Source organism: Pocillopora verrucosa, chromosome 3 (assembly GCF_036669915.1).
Source record: "Pocillopora verrucosa isolate sample1 chromosome 3, ASM3666991v2, whole genome shotgun sequence".
In the NCBI taxonomy this organism is placed as follows: Eukaryota; Metazoa; Cnidaria; class Anthozoa; order Scleractinia; family Pocilloporidae; genus Pocillopora; species Pocillopora verrucosa.
The window spans coordinates 7,542,144-7,566,000 of record NC_089314.1 but is presented as its reverse complement, the minus strand read 5'-3'; the positions used below and the strand labels follow the sequence as shown (position 1 = coordinate 7,566,000).

Below are 23,857 nucleotides of genomic sequence, written 5' to 3'. Positions count from 1 at the left end.
CTTAGTCTAGTGAGCTTGAAACACACGATAACTTCAGGATCCCCCCTTCCTCAGCCTTATAGCCTTAATATAGCTAGCGACTTGACCTGGAACAGTCATATATCAGAAGTAATCAAAAAGGCCAGTAAGAGGTTGTATTTTTTAGTGCAACTAAAGAGAGCCAGGGTTCCCTTACAAGACCTAGTACTTTTCTACACATCAGTTGTAAGATCTGTAACAGAGTACGCGATACCTGTCTTCTATAATGCGCTTCCACAATATCTGAAGAATGAGCTTTTACGTATTGAGAAACGGTCAATTTCCATTATAACTGCGGGTGATTGCGCGGTTGCTCAAGATTTAGGAATACGACCCATCTTAGAACATTACGAATTTCTATGTCAGAAGCTTTTTAAAGGTATCTTAGACAACCCTAGCCACAAGTTAAAGGCGCTTCTTCCACCCATACATAAACCCAGCTATAACTTCAAAAATAAGCGCCAATTTAATATGCCACGCCTTCGCACTTCGAGAACGATGAACACTTTTATATTTGCTATGGCAAGGAGGTTTAATGGCTAGATTTTTATCGATACGATATCCTTTATTTTTGTTACGGCACGCGTGATAATTATAGTAATAATAATGATAATGATAATGTAGATACTTTTAATTAATTTAAACTTATTTTAATTAGTTTACATTTATAGCTAATGTATTTTATTTAATTTACTATTATGTTATTATATTGTAAATTGCTGGTATAATAAGACGTGTAATTAGGTTTTTGAATTTTAAATTTTAAATTTCTTGGATTGTAAAAATGTGTAATTCAGCCCTCGGGCTGCAAATGCATTTGAGATTAAACTATCTATCTATCTATCTATCTATCTCCTCACGCCCCATTCTCTCTTTCTCACTATAATTCGGTCGCTTTGACAGTTCTTCATTAATTCACTCCATGACTATATGCGTTATTGACAAAGCGTGAAGTATAGATGGCTGGATATTGGCCGAGTTCCTTTTTTTGCGCTTTTAGGGACCGAGACGAGGGCGAGGTCCTTTAAAACTATAAAAAGAACGAGGCTAATATCCAGCCATCTTGATCGAACAAGCTTGGCTGAAAAAGGGTCATTATACAGCAAAAATATTTCGCTTTATTAAGAATCAAGAATGACCATTTATTTCGGGAGCCGGGAAAGAAAGACAACTGTGTTTGTAGGGCAATAAACCCACAAGAGTCGTTTATTTCTTCTCTGTTCTGACTACCTTTAGCCGTTTTTTGCGACTCCATCGCCGACACTGTCCAAAATTTACGAAGTTTGTAAGTTCGCTCAACGCAATGTTTTTCTTGCACGGGATCAAAGCGGGCAATTTCGAGCGGGCATGAGTGGCCTAATTTAGATAGCCAATCAGATCACAGCATCCGCTTCGTATTACCTAGGGAGAAAGGGAAAACGTTAGACCCCTCTCGCCATAAACAGAAAAAGGCGAACGGGAAACAACAAAGCAAGTTGGAAAGCGAGGCAACCGTTTCTCCAAAGTCCCTGTTGATTGCGTTCACTACTTTCTTTCGCTCTTGTATCCGAGAATCCTTTTCTTGTGTCATAGAGGAACAAAGGCTTTTCCTTAAAAAATTATCTGTATCATTACTGGATGTAGAATCACTCTTTGAATAATTTCAAAATTGAAAGGTAAAGCGCTGCAGCTCATAATAACCGCGGCGCACACGATGAAAAAAGAAATGCGTACCGCTGTAGAGTGCGCAACGAACAGAGGGGAACCTAGGGGAAGACCTCCCAAAGTAAAAATCTCTTGTAACGATGAGCAAGCATTCACAGCACAAAGACAAAGGATCACAAAAAGTTAACATAAGTATGATCTTTATTGTGCACGAGACAAAGTATGGTCGTTTTAAAATGTCGTATTAAGAGCCTGAAAAACTAAAAAAATCATGCTAAGATACAGCAACAAGTACTAACCATCTATTTACGCCGTTGACGTGTAAACATAACGCAAATCACAACGATAACTCGCTTCGCGGGACATAACTCAACTTCAGACTGGTTTAAATTTATGCATACGATCCGGTGAAATCGACTTGTCTTAGCCCGTGCACAGCCCTGATTCCTGTTTCAGGATGGTAAGCCAATAAGCGAGGGCGGAGAGCGAACCGATAAGCAAGAGTTCCTCTTGGTCTTTTCGCTCCGCGCCATTCATTACGAATGCTTCTTTCAACTACCCTCTTCCAGTACTCCAGCGTTCCATACTTCAATGCTAAAGCTGATAAACATATAAATTGGGTAGACATATGCTACAATGAAAGTGACTACCTTATTGGTGCAACAGCAAGTACTTACTAGACAAAACAGTAAATATGTCCTTCTGCTTTAAAATCAAGAATTTTACGGATTCTAATTGATTTTCGTGCCCGGTTACATTCCAATTTTCTGAGCCTATCCACAGCTTCACGGATTCACATCACGTATGTGTTAAATGACTGTATAATCAACTGAAAATTACCATCAAGAAATTGATTGTCACCATTTCATCTTCGTGGTCAGATATAAAATCGAATATAACCCAAATCGATGAAAATTCATTTAGTTAACACATCTTCACTTCGAACATTCAAAATTTCTAGTAATTTTGTAGTATTTTTTCATTACATAAAAAATTATTTGATTTAAATAAATTGTCGCTTTGACCTTTTTTCACCTAACACGAGGGCAAGTAAAATTACCTAACCTAAACTGCTGCATGTCGACGACGTTAGCACTAGCAAAATTAAATGGTTACATTGAAAAAGCTACTCAAAGTTTGCCGCCATTTTACACTATCATCTTGCCGAAAGGCGGCAAAGTAATGAGGAAATTGTGGAAAAGTAAGGGAAGACGATACTTATTTGCAAAGAGACTGGGACAAAGAAATCGTCCATGAACCCGTCTCTGTGAAAACGAAAGAGGTGACCTTTTGAAATTTCTAATTAAAGATAAAATTATCTGAGCTTAAAATAAAATTTTGTAACATTCCAAAATAAAGGGGGCTTATATTTGTAAGTAAAAGGATCACCTGCTGCAACACTACCATACTTTACTTGGCTTTGCCTGAAAAAAATCCTTGCATATCATAATATTGCTTGAATGAAGGAAGCCAAACTTCGCCTACTTTGAAATAGCTTTTACTAGTTACAAATGGCTCGGCGACTGCTTCAATTTAACGGCTAGATTTTCAGCTATCTTATCAAGAAATTCAAAAGTATTTAGATAGTCCGACCGCTGAACGTTTGGCAATCCCCTTATGCACCCGGCAAGGTCCTTGGTCATGTGACCAGCTTCAATTGTTGCGATGCAGGTCTCCTCCAAAGTGTGGCAGAAGTTGGCAAGATTGTCATTACCTGATAAATTTAAAAATAATTTTTTTCGTAAATGAAAAGCTACCTGGTAAAATCGCATATAGCATACAACACAGCGCGAACGGGTAAACGGGCAAATTTGGGCTGCCCAAGGCTGTCGGGGCTATTTTCCCACGCAAATTTGGTAACCCTTTACACCCTAACATCTTTAGATATATTCTCCAAACTGTTCTCTATACATTTCCTAAACTGCTGACAAGGAGAATTTGTTTAAAAATCAAGAGCTCCCTTTGATAGTGACGATTTCCTTTATTCTCCTTACCTTAATGTTTGATTCAAAGGCGATATCGTTGGGAGAAATTACATGCTAGTCACTCTTAAGGGTTAAAGGGTTATAGGAAGACAGTTGGAAAAACCGGTCTCGTGCAGAAGGGAAAAGAAAAATTTGAGACTCTTAGAGGGCGACTGGTTCATCAGTTTTTACGTGTTTTTACCCTCATTAGATTAAGCTGGTTATCATCGTTATTCATTATCAATATGACACAAATTTTATTAAATAACAGGTGTTCTACTGGTTTACCCTTTTGTTTTGAGCTTTCTCAAAAAAGTTTTACGCTTTTAAAACAACTTGACTTTCTAGTTCGTAGGGTTTCCAGTCTGAAAGCACAATGTCGGGTCGCCTCTAAGATACTTAAAAATCGATTATATCTAACAAACGCGCAGACGATTGACTGCTGTGCTAAAGTACACAACTCCGCAACCAGTTACAGCCCCCCCTCCCACCCCCCGTTTTCCTTCTGCTCCAAGACCTCCTCGCAAATCTTAGTAGAGTTGTGCCGTCTGGTCTTTTTAAAGCGGACCCTATTTCAGATCAAAACATGCCATTTTCCAAGCCGTTTTCACACCTAATCTGCTCCTGTTTTCAGCTTATTTTATAAAAATTCACTCACCATCTAGCTTAGCTCTATGAAGCAATCCTCTTGTCCATGCAAAGATGGAGGCTAAAGGATAAAAGATAATGAATCACCAAGTGTAACAGAAACACGTAAGAAGTGGCTGTAGTTAATAGGGAAGGTAGTATCAAAAGTTAGAAAAAAGGTTCTCACAATTTCAAAGAATATTGGGATCTCATATCAACTACAACTTAAACAGCCTCAAAAGCGGGAAAACACAGGTGACCTAGTTGCGACTGGTTTAATTTTTGCTTCTGATTGGTTGAGAGTCGAGGTAGTGACGACAGTTTTCTTAACCAATCACAGAGCTATGCAAAGTATGGTCAGTATGAACCAGATACAGTCTAGTAAAATTGCCTGACTATTCCAACATCATAACCTCCAGGTGAGAATTGCTGAACAATCTTACCAACTGGATTCGTAGAAGTCTCTTTCCCTTGCTGATGCATACGGTAATGTCTCGTCACTGTTCCATGGGCAGCTTCAGCTTCAACTGTTTTTCCATCAGGACACACCAGAACACTGGTCATCATACCGAGTGAACCGAATCCTGCAATGCGCACAATCAATTCTTAAAGTTAAACAGCTACACTCTGATTAATTTACAGGAAAGGGTCTAAACACTGCCATACTGAGTATAATATTTATTAAACAAGTCAGCAAAAATGAGTTTTGCCTAAACTTATCACTGACTGGTTGGCTAGCTGACTGGCAGGAATGAATGGCACTTTAGTCAGACTAATGGCCAACATGGGTGCCTTAGAATTTATCTACACAGAGTTAACAAAATATAAATTGTACAAAATGAAGCCGTTTCTTCAGGCACACATCCTACCTTGAGCAACAGAATCTGACTGTACATCCCCATCATAATTTTTACATGCCCACATGAAGCCACCTTCAGACTTGAGAGCATAAGCTACCATGTCATCAATCAACCTGTGCTCATACCACAAGTTCTTTTCTTCAAACTTCTTTTTGTAGTCCCTGATTAAATATGAACATGGCAGCATGATTAAACGCATGCAGGTACAGTAAAGAACTGGATGTATCATAACAATTTATAATGCTTATAGGACCAAGTGGAGTCCTATTCAGTATGTATTCATAGAGTGATAAACAAAATGGGATGATCGCAAAGTGGGTGTCCAAGTTGTCAATCACGAGTGTGATTAGAGACAGAATTGGATGACACAAAATCCTGATACCAATTAATCATAGCCATTAGAATTTCCAAAAACAACAAATAATACATTTAGGCCAAATATATGCTGTAGAATCAATGTCTAAGTAAAAACTTCCTCAGTTTTGGAAGTTCCACAGTTTTTTCAGGATATGTGGTTGTTGCTATGGTTATTGTGATCAATTCTGTGATTGGTGGATATGGCTGAAAGGACTAAGTATGATTGGCTGCTTCAACTGTCAGATTACAGGTGTCACCTTACAGCCCACTTCCTGATTACACTGTCTGATTACAACTGTACAGAATGATTAGCAAAAAACAAAGCACCTACATATAATGCACCAATTAAATCTAAGGAAACTGTAATGGTTATGATTAGTCTCAAATTTGAAAGTCATACCCTTTTAGTTAGCTGCTTCCCTTATCAAAGGGATAAAAGGAAGTATGGCTTGGTCAAAAATTGATATACATAATGCATCATACAGAAAGGGTACTGCAAATGTTTATAGCAGGTTTTATATAAAATAAATGAATGCCAATAACACCACACAATGTGGGGTTGATTACAGACATTTTTAAATTTTATTTGCTATCTCTTTCAGACAGTTACAGTCATCAATGGAATAATTGTAATGAGAAAGATATTGTCTGAATGACTAAGGTAACCATTTCAGAGGAAGAAGTCTCTTGAGGTTTATTCTTGGAGCTAAGTGCCCCTTAACTACTAAAAAATGTTTATCATACTTTCATGACCAAAGTTACAGGCTGGATGTAACAATCTAAGTCACAATTATTGAAAAATATCTCATTTCCTCCTTGTTGATGCCGGTAACACAAAAATTGGACTTTCTGAAAGCAACATTGCATTAAGAGGGTACAGGGTACTTCAAGAAGTTTCCCACAGGTTACCCATGGCTACTCATTGCTTTAAACAGGTACTAATCCATGTTTTTGCTCAAAAACCAATTTATTCTGTTTTGCTTCTTGATGTCTTTACAGGTTAAATTTCAAAAGTATCAACATCTAAATCTTGAATGATTGGGCCTGTGAGACTACGAACTTAAGGGTCTTTAGAGAATAAATAATAATAATAATACTTATAATTGAGGATTTCTATAGCACCATATCCATTAGCTTAAGGCCCTTTACACCACTTTGGGGAGGGCTTTAACTAGACTGCATTGCGCAGTTTGAAATTATTGAAGGAAAATTTTGCAGATGCTCTCGATTTCAGAATCAAGGCCAGACCACAACACCTGGAGCTACCTTCCCTAATCTTTGTGTTAAGTCTGTGGGTCCTCTAATGTCCCATGCTAACCAGTGCAGAAAGGATGCAGGGGACAGGGCTTACTGTTCTTTGTTCTTATCTGATAAGACTAGAATGTCTAACCATTTGCAGATATCGTAGCAAAGGTAGTACATTCTTCTCAGTTATTTTAAGACCCTGAGTGTTGGTCCGGTCTAAGGCTTGGACACTTGACCTCCCACATGGCAGTCCAGCACTCTACAACATGAGCTAGCCAGGCCGTGGTTAAAAAGAAATATGGGTACTTTAGCTCAAGCTTGAATCTCTTGATTCACAATCTAGGACACAAACTGCTAGGCCACTGAAAATGACACCCTGGTCCCTCAATGGAGATGTTTTTCAAAAGGCACTTTTGGACTTACAAAAGTGGCTACCAAATAGGAGTTTGACTGCATCTAATGATAAAATTAAGGGAAGATGTTGAATATGACTTACTTTTCATAGATTTCTTGGAAAATATCCTTGAATCTACCATCATACTTTTTGAGAATTGTATTTTTTGTGCTTTAAAAAAAGAGAAAAACCACAATCAAGAAGATGTCTTTCAATGAAGTTTAAGAGCAAAAAACAAAACAAAACAAACAAACAAAAAAACCAGAACTTTTTGTAGACACACTGAGCAGTAACAAGTTTAAAGGTACCAACCAGTAACTGGCTGTATTGAATTATTGCAGATAATCGTTACATCTATTTTAGTTACAAAGATCACTATTACAAAAAAATTATCATTAACGATGATAACTTCCATTCATTCAAAAAATGAAAACATGAACTTTAAGTTAAAAATTGAATTATAATATAGCAAAATTATGTAAACTATTGCAACTTCAGGAAATTTAGAATTTTTTATCATACTTTTACCTCATGTATAATGGATACTCCTTCTCAAGTGCATATTGAAAAGAACTGTGGGCAAAGTTCTTAATGGACTGAGGATAAACAGATGATTAATACTTAGATATTTTGTCTTCTACTGATAGCACCAAATTAGAAATAACTCAATAAATCCTCAAATGAGAACAGCAAATCTGGTTTGACAGTAATGACTGTTGATAAAATAACCAACTGTAAATAATTTGCCAACTCCTATAATGGTTAAAAATCTTACGTTTATTATTATCTATTTAATAAATGTATACTGACAGGACCACACAATCTTTAATTTGGTTAACCTTTTAACCCCTTAGTGTGATAAGAATCAAATTTCTCCCAACAGTACCACCCTTGAATCAAACACTAAGGTCATGAGAATAAACAAAATGATCACAAACTCATGGAAAACAGCAAGGAGAGCCTGCAAACTGATGTCAGGGCATAAAGGGTTAACACTGCTGAGGATGGCTGAGATCAAATTGTGTATAAATCAATGCTAAGAAAATTATAATAACATTCTTTTCCAATTATTAACTCAGTTTTATCCTATGTTACATGTTTACCTCATCAGTGTTGAACATCCCCATTGCAACTCCACCACCATCAGAAAATTCATGTACAACATATTTCACTGGTTCTCCACCATCAGCAGGAGTGTATATCATCTCCACTTTACCCTTACCTGGGACAACAAAGTCTGTTGCTTTGTACTGGGAAGGAAGAAACATGCATTTAATTAATTTGGAATAAAATTTTAAATCATCTGTATAACATATATCAGTAAGTACCAAGTTGTTAATCCTGTTGACAACTTTATTACTGAAAGCTCAGTCATTCCCTAAGTTTGTTACCTTTGTTCACCAAATCACTTTGTTATTGCTACTGAAAACCACATTTTTTTTCATGAATGAATGTTCTTTTCAGTTTACCATAAAATTATGTTAATATGAAGACCAGTGGAATCAATAACATACTTGGTCTAGCTGGTAATTTGATAATCAATGCCACTTCAAAGCCTTTTACTTTGTGTGACCAAGGCAGAATTTGTCCTCACAATTAATCAATACAAAATCAAGCAGACAAGTGACAAAAATATAGAAACATATCAGTTAGAAATTATTAGTTGATCCAGTGTCAAGTTCTCTGAATTAACACCACAAGAATTGTATGGCAAACATTAACAAAAATTACTAACATGATATTTTGAGAGTGAAAAGGTTAAGGCCACTTACAACATCCCAAAACAATAAACATGCCATGAATTGATGGAATCTACTGATTAATAATTTTTTTATCTCATTTACATTTTTAGAGCATCAATACCTGATCAGCATGAGCATGGCGACCAATGATTATTGACTTCATCCAGCCAGGAACCAACCTTGGAATGTTTTTGCAAATTATTGCTTCTCTGAAGACAGTTCCACCAAGAATGTTTCGAATTGTCCCATTAGGAGATTTCCACATTTTCTTCAAATTAAACTCTGAAAGTCAAATTATCAACAAGATGAGTGCCACTTACTTTCGATTGAGTTTACTTTGATGAAATAATTACTGTTAATAATAATAATAACAATAAAAAAATGCAATAATTAACAATTTTTTTCACCAAGTGGAGGCGAATAGTAGTGGATATTCACTAACTGCAAAGCAGCAAGCTAAATATCCACCCCTTTCACTGACTCCAATGTGAAAAATTGTTTTAGTATATACCACACAAAACCCAAAAAAATTAGTTTATTGCGTCAATTTACCAAAAATTGTTGGAAGTTAAACTATCAACACACATGACTTGTCTCATCCACTACTCAGAGGTTAATAGTTAACTTACTAATCACTTTTGAACTAGCCAATTAGCCTGAGTGAAAATTACTCTTCACTTGTGTGGTTTATCCCAATTATAATAATGATGATGATGATGATAATAATGATGATGATGATGATAATAATGATGATGATAAATAGATGAAGGCGGTGATAAAGCATCAACAACAATGGGGGATAGCAGAATTATTACCATTAAAAAAGTATGAAAATGGTATTATCAGCTGGGGCTCATGACCTTCTGGTCTAACAGCTGCAGCTGTTATTTTTAACTGTTACCATAGAATTAGAGTACAGTTCCATAAATTTCCAGATTGTATAAATTGCTAATATATTGTTCCTTCTGTCATGCCTTCCATTAGAACAAAACACCATGCCACAGTCATCCCAGCATGTGCTTTTAACCCTTTAGCTTCTGTGAGTGACCAAGACAGAATCTCTTGTTACAATATCAATACAGTATCCAGCAAACATGCGATGAGAAAAAGGGAAAATATCAATTAGGGGATTATTTGTTGACCCAATATCAAATTCTCTGAACTAAACTCTTAAAAATTGTGTTGCAGACTGCGAGGAGAATAACAGTACTAAAAATTCTTGGGAGCAAAAGGGTTACAGAAGATAAATAAAAAATAACTATTAGGTACTTATATGTTTCAAACAACTGGCATGATAATACAAAATAAGAACTCAAAATTAAACAGCTATAGAATCTTTTTAATCCATCTTAACTGAACTGAGTGAAAAATTGCAATCCAATAAAATTGCACACTTCCAGACTCATTTCTTGTGAAAGTTGCTGGCCCCTCTCAAAGTTGGTCACTAAAGTACCATATACAAACTGAAAATTGACAACATGGTACAGGAAAGAGAGGCAAGAAAGGAACACAAGTAGCGTTAAAAAGACATGTCCCAACTAATTAACTCTAAGGGTGTAGTATGCTCTGATCAAGGCTACCCACCTTCCACTCGTTTCTCATCTGGAGTGATGGTGGCACACTTTATTCCTACACTGTATTTTCTTACTGCCTCTGCAGCTTCAACAGTGACTGAGGAGAAAAGCTTCACTTCATAAGATAAAATTTCATAATTTCAGATTGTTAAATAAATTAAGTTACAATTTTTTTTAATAGAGCAGGAAGGGGGAAACTGGTGCATGTGGAAGTATGTCTAACTATGTCTACATATAGAGGTATAGGTGTATAAATTGATGGTGTCAAATTTGGCAAACATTGATTAAAAATAAAAATAAAAATAAATGTATGGACTACAATGTCTGTATTATAATGTCTGTATAGCTTAAACATTAATTAACAATTGATTCATACATCAGCATGCGTTCATCAAGATATGAAGCATGTGGGAATTTTGGAGAGCACAAAAGATGCATAAGAGTTGCTCGAGGCATAGCCGAGAGCAACTCTAGCTTCTTGAGTGCTCTCCAAACTTCCCAAGTGCTTCATATCTCGATGAACGCACAGCTGATGTATGAACCAATTGTTTTATAACATTTTCAACCTGATGGAAAATTTTTTTTCTTGAGGGATTTGTTTGCTGACATCATGAGTGTGCACAATAGGAATATGAAGCACACTTGTGCAATTAAATTTGATTACACAAATTTACTAGCTATGTTATAATTAAAAATCAAATATATTTTTAATTTTTGTACTTCTGGGGTTTGATCTTAACACCCTCTAAATAACAGATTCAATCTAACCATTCCCTGTTTGTGAATAATGCATGATTCAAAATGTCCATTATTTCTAGGAGCTGATGGGTTCATAAAAACCCTATAACAAATTTTTGCTGTGACTCAAATTTTTGTTTCTTTTTTAATCCAAAATTTTGAATAATTTGGTATTTAAAACAAAGGACACTAAAAAATTTGGCTAGTCCAAGATATTTTGACATGAGAAAAACTTTTACCTAAAACATGCATGTTCTGATAGATTGAGAAGTGTAAACTTCAATAAAATGAAATAATATACCTTTGTCATCTGTTTCATCCCTGTTCTCAATGGAAAGGTCATAAGACTTCACATCTAACTCCACATATGGAAATATTAGTTTATCTTTAATGAGTTCCCAAATAATCCTTAAAGAAAAGGGAAAATAAAGTCAGGTGGTATTTATATAAGCAATCACATGATTTCAAGTGCAATTTGCAGTTACTAGGCACAAGTAAATTTTTCCAAGACAACAAAATTAAATGAGCTCATAGGACAAGTGCAATTTGTAGTTTTTGAACAATTTAGAAGTGCTTCACGCACCAAAATGCCAGATGAAAAAACATCACAGAAAGTCAAGACAAACAAATTTTTGAAAGTGTGCGTGCATTGTTTGTAAATTGCATTTGTGTTACAACTTTGCTCTTGTGTTATAACTAACTTTGCACTCATGTTACATGAGAATGCACTTATTTTCAGCTATAATTTTTTCATGTACATTATTAGATTGGGAAATTCTTTGACATGCAAATAGTTCGTTAGAATATGAGAACATCTCACATCTCACATCTCAAAAGCATGACATATTCCTGACCTTGTGTTCAAGGGCTGTATAACACTATCCAAGGGATCAATCTCTATCCAGTGGATAGGGCTATCTAACCTTTGCATAACTGAGGTCACATTGGGAATAAGAACCGCAAGAGTGGAGTATTCTGCCCACAAATGCAACAAAATGATTCTATGCAAACATCAACCATTAGGGTTTAAAAAAACAGTTACTAGCAGCTGCATGTGAGTCCTCTGACAGCCATCTTTTTGACCCGCAAGCATAGGCACTAGTGTCTGGGTTATGCCTCACTACCCCTTTTCAGGCACAGCCCCCTATTATAACATTGCTGGCTGGTTATTAAAAATTTAAAGTTATTGAAACCAAGACCTGAAACCCTTGCAGATCTTTCACTCTCAAGCCCATGTGCAAATTATGAGGTTACCATGTCTTTCAAATTACAACTACCCATCTACCACAAAATTGTGGTAGATGGGTAGTAATTTATACACCACTCTTCCATCTACCACAAAATTGTGGTAGATGGGTAGTAATTTAAACACCACTCTTCCCACTATTAGGATATTTTTAATATTGCACTTCTTAACATGTCCAATATATAAATAACAATAAATTGTTACAGCAATTGGTTCAGTCTCGCTATAATTACAGCTACTGAGCTCAGTATCTGAAGATCAAACTATAGAGGAATTTCCAATACACAGTTGCATCAGCGATTTCCTCCGTTATTAATATTCCGGGTTGGAAATTTTTGTCTCGGCTTAAATGATATATTCGTTTGGCAGTAACTTTAATCTATCTTCGGACGTATTTATAAACAAATTTTTAACGGTGTACACCGAAAAATAAACTAACTTTAAAAAGCAATATTGCACATAAATAAAAAAAAAATCAAGGTATGTTTTCACTACCAAATGAGATGGTGAAATAAACGTCTCGTCAGGGCATGGCCTTCACAATCTTGTCACGAAACAAATTTCAAAATTAGTCAGCGAAAACTGACACTCCCAGCCATTGTCACACACAGTTGGTTCGTCCACGCGAGTTAAATCAGCATGTAATATGTACAAAATCGGCAATTTCAGTCCAATATTTTTAATTCATCGTCTGATGAATGACAATTTCTGTGAAAAAAAATCCTACAGATCTTAGCTAAAAAGTCAAAGCACATTTAAATGTACATTTCTTTTAAATTTGACCCTTGCAAGTATGATGTTATTCGAAGACAACAGCAATTTTAAGTGAACTTTGTCCCTCAATCCCTTGAAATTAATATCTACATACCGCGTCATCTCGTCTCCTTTCATTTCGACCACTGGACCAGCTGGAATGACAAGAAATGAAACCGATTTGTAATTCTCCCTGTTCGACTTAAGAACAATGCGATGACATAAAAGCTCACATAGTTTTCATACTCACAGAAACGCCATCGAAACGAGAATTGTTAGACTATAAAATAAATTGCTATAGCAGCTCAAAAATCTATTAATTTAATTTAAGAAAGGATCGTTTCGCTAATACCTTGTATCTTCGCCATACTGTGTTAAACAGAACGAAACGGAGCTTTTACTATCAGTTGACGGCTTACTCCAGACACTCTTGCAATAAATTACGAAATGTACTCAGGTGAACGTCACTCAAAGTATTTATGTTTCACAACGATTTTCCCGTGCAACCTTGCGTGTGTTGAAGTCGAAGATCTTATAAGGAAGAGCTCAATATTGTTTGGCTTGCTGTTTGGATTAGGCCAAGCCTCGCTAATACTAGAACCGAACAAGAGAGACTGATTTGTCGTGATAACTCAAAATGTAAGAATTTAGAACGCTCTGAATTACCACTTCTGTCGCATGTCGAGGAATCAGAATGCAACGTTCTGATGCATGTTAATTATTCAAACGCTTTTTGTTTGACAAATTGTGCTGGCAAGACCGGACAGCGCTTCGAACACTTTCGTTATAGGTAGTTTCATTCTGCTTCAAGCCAGAGTCTTGGCGTGTTCCGAGCGTCCAATTTGCAGTGATAACAGAAGCTAAGCCCTCCAAAATAGTGGATAGATTTCACAGCTGCTAGTAACTAAGTTCGAGTCAGGAGACGCCCCTTCCTTAAAAAAAACAAAACAAAACAAAACAAAAAAAAACAGAAACAATAAATAAATAATGACGTATTCGGGATTTCCTTTCAAAGATGATTATGTGTTTCTTTTTTTTTCGTTATGGTTATTTTAACTATTATGATGATTTATATTTTGTTTTGTTTTTTTCTAGTGGTCTTTTGCATTGTCTGAGCTTTGTTTTCTTTTCGATTTCGAAATCACTTCAGCGAGAGGAAAATTTTATAACGAGCCTCTTACTTCTAGGACCTCAACATCAATTATCTTTACTGTCTGCCATAAATATCCTGTAACTTAATGGACTCTAATAATTTGTCAGTAAATCAAGCAATACTACCGAGATGATGTTTCCTTTTCTTCTGCCCGGATGATGAAAGGAGAACTTACTTATTGGTCATCCCGAGGTTGAAAAGGTAAACAAATTTAAGACAATATTTCAGATTTATTTGCACTTCTTGAAAGCGAAAAAAAGCAAACAAACAAAGAGAAAATTAACCTGTTCGCTTGTCATGGCAATCTAGTGACCAGAATTATCGAGATCGTATTCCTTTGTTACCAAGGAGTCTTTTTTATTCTCTAAACCTGAATCCTTGACTTTGTATTAAACATAAGGAGAGATTTACAAAGCGAGCACTCCTCACAACCAAAGAGTTGATAGAAATAACTATAATGATATAATAATAATAAAATAATGATAACAAGAATAATTGGCTGAACTGGGCAGGTTATATCAAAGGGGTAATATTCGATTAAGGAAAACAATGATCAGATTATTTCTAAGTTTTACGAGGAGCTACAGCTGTTGGCTTCTGTTTTATCGCAAAGGCCTTAGAATTCAAAAGACCTTACCTCTTCAAGCGCATTTTTAAGACAGGATGCTACTTTCGGATTTGTTTCAGAGAATTGCTTTGAGCAGCACTTTGCATGTGCTGCGTACCTACTCCGAGGAAACGGTTGTCATGGTAGTATCTAACACAATCTGACTCCAAATAAGGCTAAAACGTCATTACTGAGGAAGATGGCGGTCACATACAGAGACTATACCCTAAATTCAGCTGTGATTTGCTAATATTTCCCCATCAAACGCTTTTATAAGAGCAGTGTTGTGAAAATACAGCCACATTCTGTATATGTGATGATGTAAACCAAGATCGGTCGTTTTTTTTGTTCGCAAGGTTTTCCCGAAGATAGTTATGCGCACAGCATGATGCGGTTCGTTGAGATCCGAAGATGAGTTTTTCAGCTTTTTACAGATTTAGCCCTTAGCGTGGTGGCACAACAGAAAGTAAATTCCTCGAAAAACCTCAGAAGTCGTGCAGTTGATTCCAACTAAAGGTAAGATAAATAAAGCCCTAAACTTAAAAGGAAGTCTCACCACCTCAATTAAGATCTTCGTGTCATTAATTTTTCCACGGTTTCCATGATACCATTGTTTTCACGCTTGATGTAATGTCAATTTTCTTCGTTAGTTGTTTTACTCTTCGATATAGAGCGAACTTTTGAACTAGTCAATTCAAGGATGCAATTTTTTCGCGAATAAAGGGAATGATACCAATTTTTGCTCCAAACCAAATAGTATGAACTTACACAAATAAGCTTTGCTACTAATTTCTATCGAGGAAATATCCATGAAGGTCGAGCTAAATTATTAATCATATTTGACTTGGTTTAAAATTGAGGTACAGCAGGTCGAATATATGGATCTTCCCTGGGAACGATTGTGTGACAGGTGTTATACCAGTTTGTGCAACTTAAGTTTGAACACACATCATGTACTCAAGGGCGGGCTTTTAACTTCAGCCCCATAGGTAAATGTGTGCTGAGTTATCACCTGAAGTATTATCCCATTTATAAATAGGGTCCTCGATTTGTATATGACCATTTTCAATGGTGGTAAAAGATGCTAAAATTTAATTTTTATTTCACACTAAGAAATTGGGTTTCCTGTTTGTTGTCACATTTCATTAACCTTTCAGCTGACCAGTGCAAACTTCAATGCTAAAATTTTTATTTTTTAAACTTTATTTAAACACGGTGTTTTCATTTCAGGTACAATTTCTTAGAGAATTAAAAACCCTGAACAAACTAACAAATGAAAGGCTAACTATTTGTTATAAAATCAGTAAACCTGCTCTACAAGGATGTTGATGTACAGTATGTAAGATAGTGCTGATTAATCTGGCTTTGGAAAGTGTTGTTTTTCAATTTCATTTTTAATTCATTGAGAGAGTTTGATTCTTTTACCTTTATTCCATAACACAGCTCCCCTATACCTAAAACTTTGTTTACAATGATTAGTTGGAGGTTGAGGAATAGATACCTTTAGCATCCAGCATTTCTGAGATTGTATGTTAGGACTTCATCATGCAGACAAAAGTGAGAACTCAAGTAGATTGGAGTCTTCTTGGTTATGGTGTTCTTCTTCATAATTGCTTTACTTATGGCCTGTCAATGATATTAAGTTTATTTTAATTTGAATTACTTAAAACCTCATTAGTGTAACTATCATAATTAGAGAAGGGTATGATATGTGCGGCACAATTCTGTAGCCTTTGCAGTTCCTGAGATAGTATGACACATAGAAAAACAAAAATCAAACTAGAGCAGTTTGAAAAAGATTCATTCTAAGCCAAGGAAAATTTTGAACCATAGCATTTATATCTACCATAGTATTACACAATATATGAATCTCACTGGCTTATTTAACAAAACTTCTCATTCTTATTTCTTATTCGACAAGAATCATGGCTGAAGCAGTCAAGGTGATTGTTCGTTGTCGGCCTCTCAACCGACGTGAAAAGGACTTGAATTGTGAGGTTGTGGTTCAGATGGATTCCTCTACAGGGCAGTGTGCTTTAAGCAAACCTGGAGATAAGACACAGCCACCAAAAACTTTTACGTTTGATGGTGCATACTATATCGACTCTACTACTGAGACCATATACAATGACATCTGTTTCCCACTGGTCGACGGAGTGTTAGAGGGATACAATGGTACTGTGTTTGCCTATGGTCAGACAGGATGCGGAAAGTCATTCAGTATGCAAGGTATAACTGACCCTCCCACTCAAAGAGGTGTAATCCCACGTGCATTTGAACATATTTTTGACAGCATTCAAGTTGCAGAGAATACCAAGTTCTTAGTTCATGCCTCTTATTTGGAGATTTACAATGAAGAAATCAGGGATCTTCTTGGAAAGGACCATAAAACAAAGCTGGAACTTAAGGAACATCCTGATAGAGGCGTTTATGTCAAGGATCTTACCATGAACCCTGTGAATAGTGTGCCTGAAATGGAGAAGGTTATGGACCTTGGAAGTAAGAACCGTTCAGTAGGTGCTACTCTAATGAATGCCGATTCGTCAAGATCCCATTCAATTTTCACCATAAACATAGAGATTATGGAGACAGCTGATGAGAAGGGAGACCACATTAGAGCTGGTAAACTCAACCTTGTTGACTTGGCTGGGAGTGAGAGACAATCTAAAACTGGCGCTACAGGAGACCGGCTGAAGGAAGCCACAAAGATTAATCTGTCACTTTCAGCTTTGGGAAATGTTATATCTGCTTTGGTTGACGGAAAGTCAACCCACATTCCATATCGGGATTCCAAGTTAACCAGACTGCTTCAGGTAAGTATATTGTGATTTCTGTCAAGCGAAAGTGTCTATCTTCTGAGCAGAGTTCTTTTGATCTTAGAATATATTGGAAAGCTCTAGACTTTGATGAGTGTGCTCTACACTTTAAAAAGTTTTAGGGAATGTGAAAGGCAACTTTTCCTTTGCAACCCCAGTAGCACACATGTGCCTCATTATGTTTTTTTTCTGAAGTATAAAGTGAGAATATTGCCAATTCTACTTGATGGGTGGCCTCATTTGCATTTGGAAATAATCACCAGTTGGCTGGTATCTAATTATTCATGCTCCCAAGTGGAGGGAAGCACTTGGAGAATCAAGTGTCATACACATGGATGCATCAATATAACTCTGAATAGGGCTTACCCCTTTGCCTCCCAGAAGTGATTAACATGTAAATTCTCCCTGTAAAATCAATACATTATCCACCACACAGGTAATGAGAATACTCAAATTTATCATGTACAAGTTGTTGTTTCTCTCCAACACCAAATTCTTGTAATTGATTTACAAGGAAATGTGAAACAGCTAGAGGGGAGAATTAACAATCAGATCTTGGGAGTTAAAGGGTTAACTGGGAATCTGTTGATATGGAGTCCACTTAGTGACTGTGTCTCCTGCAAAATTCATGTTAGTTATTTAAAATCCCTTTGTGCAAGGTCATTTCATCAATGGTCAAACCTAATGGAATCATTGATAGAGAAAAATGTTTTGACCTTTTTAGGATTCCTTGGGTGGAAACACCAAGACATTGATGGTTGCCTGTCTAAGTCCTGCAGACAACAACTACGACGAAACTCTGAGTACCTTGCGCTATGCAAATCGTGCAAAGAATATTAAGAATAAACCTAAGATCAATGAAGATCCGAAAGATGCACTTCTTAGGGAATACCAAGAGGAAATCCAGAAACTTAAAGCAATGTTGATGGGGCAGATGGAAATTCCAACTGATTTTGCAACAGGTAAGGACAATTTAAAGTTGACTTTGAATGTTGCCATAACAGTTTATATCTAATGTAAGTATATAACCTCTTGTGTATGAACTTTAGCAGGAGGCCAGCCCTCTGTTCCTGCCCGTCATATAGCTGCACCACCACAGGATCACACTGCCGTTGTGGCCAGGGAAACTGAAAATCTCAGGAAAGAGTATGAGGCAAAGCTGGCTGAGATGAAGTCATCTTATGAAGCAGAACTTATGTCCAAACAGAAGCTTCAAGAAGAAATGGAACAACTACAAAATGATTTCAACAACAAGGTACACAATGTTGAGGAACAATACAGCAGCAAGACTGCTTTGACATCAGTCACCCCAGGAGGGATGGGGATAGGTGGCCAACAGGAAGAGGGTGCTATCAGTATGATTGCCTCGGCAAATGAGATGGTGAGTATTTATAGTTACTTATGAGGGCTACCAAACAGTGGGGTGGCTTTAGTTTGGTTTACTGTTGACAGAAATGTAATGTCCTGATTAATGGTGGTCACCATGCTCTTTCAAGAGCTGATGACCATCACACTTCTTCACCTGGTCCATTGATTGAAAAATAATATCATGTTCTTGGATGCATGCATCCTCATCTGCCTGATAATGTGATTTTAATGCACTGTACAGGGTGTGCAATGTTATACTGGTTGGTGGGACAAATGTTACCCTTTGTTCCTGCAAGAGGTTTTTGCCAGATAGTTAGCTGAGTTCTCAGCCCTGTCTGTTTTCCCTTTGCTTGTTTTCCATCCACATAAGTGTTTTTGTTTGTTGATGTGTCTTTCTGTTTGTCTACTGTATTTTTTCATTTGTGTGTGTTCATCCTATTTCTGTCTATCTTGCATGTCTGCCCACTGTGTCTGTTTATCTGTCTGTTGATTCTCAGTCTGTCTTTCTGTCTGTCTGTGTATTCTTTCTCTGCCTGCCCTATTTCTGAAGTTGTTGTGATATCTATTGATTGTTGAACCTTAAAAAAAATACTCATATCCTCAAAGAAGGTATTCCTCTTCCACATTTTGTTTTTCTGTCTGCATGTGTCGGTCTATTCTCTGTCTGTCAGTGAGTCTGCCTCTGTTCACTGCGTGTGTCTGATTTTCTCTGCTAGTTTGTCTGTCAAATCTTTGTCCATCTGTCTGTCTGTCCTTCTGTCTGTCTATTCTCAGTCTGTCTATCCTGTCTTTCAGTCTTTCTTATGTCTGTTTACTGTGAGTCCTTCCAACTGTCTATCCAGCATCAACACGTGTTTTACGATGACAGACGAACATGACATTTGAATTAAACCTTTATTTCCACTAATTCCTGCCAGGATCAGCGTCCAAACACAGAATTGGATGTGATAACAGGACCCTTACAGGGCATACAGGACTCGGGCCACCATCAGAGTGCGTTTCAGGCAGTTCAAGACAAGGCTATCAAAGGTATCCAGGAGGTAAAGAACATAATACCCGGACTGGAAGACTTACGCTTTTTAAGTCAAGGCCTTCCAAACGATGTATTGGTCAAAAGATTGCAAGAACTTCAAGAAAAATTTGTGGGTGGCGAGAGAAAAAATGACCAGAAGTTAAAGGAGAAAAGAAAGGCTAGGAAAAACTATGCTCTGTCACAAAGAGAAAAACTTGCCAAGGCAGTCAAGAAGATGGAAGATGATGGCATAATGGTGAAGGTTTACGATAATTTACAGGATGAAATAAAAGCCAAGAACAATGTCATCAATGAGATGGAAGGGAAATTAAAGTCTGCGCAGGCAGAGATCGACGATCTGCAAACTGAATTCGAACGTGATCGTGAAGATTACTTGGAAACGATTCGTAAACAAGAGCAAATGATTAAGCTCCAGCAACAGATTTTAGATAAAATCCAGCCGTGCATTCGCCGCGACTGTAACTATTACAACATTGACAGGATTCGCTCGGAGAGCTCTTGGAACGACGAATTAGGAAAATGGAAAATCCCTGAACTCGTCATTACGAAGACGACTCTTCCAACCCCTGGGATTATGCCGGGTGCGGGCACCCCCGCCCGAGGCCGGAAGTCCCCCATTAATAGACCCCAGATGAACAGTCAAAGCCAAGCTGTCAACGGACACGTGGGGGGATACCCTGAGGAGCCAAGTGAAGATCTCTTTCTGAAACATCTTTCGCGGAGCTCTCATGAAGACTACGCATCGAGTTATTTTAAACCTAAGAGAGCTGACCGCCTTTTGGCTGAGAATACCCGGTTTGAACGATTCGACAGACGAGAATCACCTCCCTCAGGGGGGTCCCGCCCTCAGCTCGGATTCCTTGGGGCCGGAGGATCCAGCGGAAACTTAAACAATGGGGCACCCCAGGGAATCGGTGGAAGTGTGGGAGGGATGCCCGCCGTGGGAGGGATGCCCGCCATGGGAAGACCGGTTAGACTAGAATCACTACACATGCCTGGGGAAAAGGAGAAAAAGAAAAAGAAACATAAAAATGTGGACGAGAAAAGAAAGGACGACTGGTGATTAATCTAATTAGTGTGCTATCCAAACTGTTAATCTCCGAATGTAATCACCGTTTTAGGGGCAAATATATTTGCTATATAATTTGATTCCTTGTAGTTCTTCAGCAGAACTGTCACATTCGGCGGAGGTTTAAAAGTTTGACCAAAACCTCTTAATATCGTTGTGCGATTTGACTTCTCTTTGTTGGAGTGTCAGGCAAACATCGATGAGTAGACCCTAGGAGAGCCGTCTAGGAAAAAAAACACGCGTGAGAAGCTAACGACAGACATACACAGAGCTATGTATCAGGTCTTAAACGTGCTTTTGTGCGAAAGCGCTCGAGGCAGCTTTCACAGAATCCTGGAAATCAGGAACTGAAAAATTTCTTAGGAAGCGACCATGAAACGAGATCCACCCTAATATTCCTTAGTATTTGTTGAAGTGCTCGTAGTTAGATAATGTTCACTGACTTTACTTGTAAATTGATCGAGGGTTAGTTTTGCACAACTTTTAAAATTTACTATAGATAGTAACTTCATTCAGTAATGGCTGAACTTGTAAATGGGTCATATAAGTTAAGTCTCTTATTGTTATTTTGACAAGAAATTGTAGGAAACTTCAGCCTGAGAAATAACGTATTCTATGAAGTTTTAGACTAGATTTGTCTGTCGTCATGGCGACTCTTACGTAAACGCGCTAAGTCGGAGTGGCGTGATGCGATTGAGATGTCAATTAAATATTTACAAAGACTTCCTTTACATGACAGTTCGAAGTTCGGAGCTGAAAGCTCATTTTCCGTGAAAATGATATTCATGTCAAAGGTTCACATTTATATATGTGTACACGCAGTAGAGATACTCGTAAGAAATACCAATGACGTTGTAAACAAAAATAGGTCTGTAGATTAAAACAGCTATACAGTGGTATCTGTTGTACAGAGGAAGGGAATGGTTTCTGTGATTTAAGAGCGATATTGACTACTTACATAGCGACTATTTAGGGTAAATCGACACTTTGTCAAAGTTGTAATGTATATTGAATATTCAACAGACTGTCCAGCCTGAAACTCTCGGTGACCGTGTGTTAGAGATTTCAAAGTTCTATATCGTGTACATTTACCATTTCTAGGGAAAAGGCTTCGCAAGAATCATTGTGTAGCTCGGTGTATTTTGCAAATAAAAACAAAGTGTGGAAGAGGAATACCTTCTTTGAGGATATGTTTTTTTTTTCGTTTAATAATCAAGAGAGATCGCAACAAATTCAGAAATAGACCAGAAACATTTTCACAACAGGAGACAACGAATGAATTCGTCCACCGTATTGTTAATTTAAGCATTGGTGAGTGTACTTACTTTCTCTAGCGTATTGTCAAATCGCATTACATTTCCAGAGTTTGCTCAAAACCTTTGAATGTTAACTAGCAGTGGTTTACGTCGTTAGTATTTCAAACATGATTCGTTATTCGCTTAATACTCTTCTTCATACCAATCTTTTTTAGATGTTTTTTCCACTTCGCGAAACAATGGTGATTTTATTGGTGAAATACAGAGACATTATCGATTTATCAACTTACTCTGCATAATGTAGCACGACGGGTAGCGAAAATATGTACATCAGTATTTGAACAGGCCTAGGGAAACTGTTGAGTGTAAATTTTGTCATATCGAGTGGCACTTCCTTTATTACTGCAGTGGGCTGGGTCTGATCCTTAGGTTCTGTTGAATTCTGCAACGTAGATGGCTTCCAGGGAAAAGTTGCTTGACTGCAAGGGACATTTTTAAGGTTTCCGTATGCTGTGATCATTTAAGTGTGTCATTGCACCAGGCGAAGAGAACTCACGCGATTACATTTTACTAGCAAATGGAAAGGCCTTTCATTTGCTGAACACTGTTATCATAAAAATCACATTTCCACGATTGTGATTGGTTTAAAAAACTCTTGTTTTCCACTAATTCATTTATTAAGTTATTATCAGTCAGTTTGTTATCAGACAGTTCAATAAGCTAATCACATTCAAAGTTGTAGTTTAAATCAACCAGTCACAACCTTGGTTTCAATCACAATGACAATATTTTAGAAGAAAGAAGTAGTTTTGTTTGGAAATTGTAATTTCTATGATTAATTGGTAATAAGACTTCATGTTATCCAATTCGGTCGGTAATTATACTCGTGTTGCTGGAATAATTCGTTCTCTTATCATGAGGTAGCCACGCTTGATACGTTTTACCGAATAGAATAGTCCAGACGTTTATGCATGTTTTCTAGACTAACTGATCTGAGATACTACAACAGCAGGCGGAGGTAAACCTCATCTCTGTTACAGTGGGCAGATCTTGATGAATACAAAAACGGTAATAATTTTACAGAAATACACACGTTTCCTAACTGGAGAGGCTTATAAAATATGTCAGTGAAGTTGAGTCGGTGTAGACGCAAATTCCGTGACTCAGTGCTATATGTTGTCACGCAACATTCAACAAGTCATCAAGGAGTCACGGAATGGTTTTACTTCAGTATTTCACTGATCATTTCTCTTTCTTTTTGTGGCATAAAGGTCGCTTATAGAATGTCGAGCCAAACTACTACTACTACAAGGAGTGATCAATAACAATGAAATATATTTTTAAAACATTCAGCACTTCTAGCCTGCGGCAAACATTACTTTATCACGTGACT

General features: G+C 37.1%; 2 protein-coding genes across 3 annotated transcripts; one reads left to right on the top strand and one right to left on the bottom strand.

Annotated features, from left to right (window-relative positions):
* Positions 1 to 1,845: 1,845 nt before the first annotated feature.
* LOC131777266 (isocitrate dehydrogenase [NADP] cytoplasmic) lies at positions 1,846 to 14,012 on the bottom strand. Its single transcript, XM_059093529.2, has 12 exons — positions 13,515 to 14,012; positions 13,278 to 13,317; positions 11,465 to 11,571; positions 10,436 to 10,522; positions 8,973 to 9,133; positions 8,213 to 8,359; positions 7,638 to 7,705; positions 7,212 to 7,280; positions 5,123 to 5,274; positions 4,697 to 4,837; positions 4,285 to 4,335; positions 1,846 to 3,376 (listed from the first exon to the last, which is right to left on the bottom strand). Exons 1-12 carry the CDS (start codon positions 13,528 to 13,530, stop codon positions 3,168 to 3,170), a joined length of 1,248 nt encoding a protein of 415 aa, XP_058949512.1. The 5' UTR covers positions 13,531 to 14,012; the 3' UTR covers positions 1,846 to 3,167.
* Positions 14,013 to 15,118: 1,106 nt separating this feature from the next.
* Positions 15,119 to 22,375, top strand: LOC131777269 (osmotic avoidance abnormal protein 3). Of its 2 annotated transcripts, none has more exons than XM_059093535.2 (5): positions 15,119 to 15,438; positions 16,844 to 17,735; positions 18,463 to 18,700; positions 18,791 to 19,119; positions 20,024 to 22,375. In XM_059093535.2, the coding sequence occupies exons 2-5, from the start codon at positions 16,848 to 16,850 to the stop codon at positions 21,200 to 21,202; spliced, it is 2,634 nt and encodes an 877-aa protein (XP_058949518.2). In that variant the 5' UTR covers positions 15,119 to 15,438; positions 16,844 to 16,847; the 3' UTR covers positions 21,203 to 22,375. The 2 variants fall into 2 exon arrangements, with proteins under 2 accessions (XP_058949518.2, XP_058949517.2); XM_059093534.2 differs by having other exon boundaries at positions 18,788 to 19,119.
* Positions 22,376 to 23,857: the final 1,482 nt, after the last annotated feature.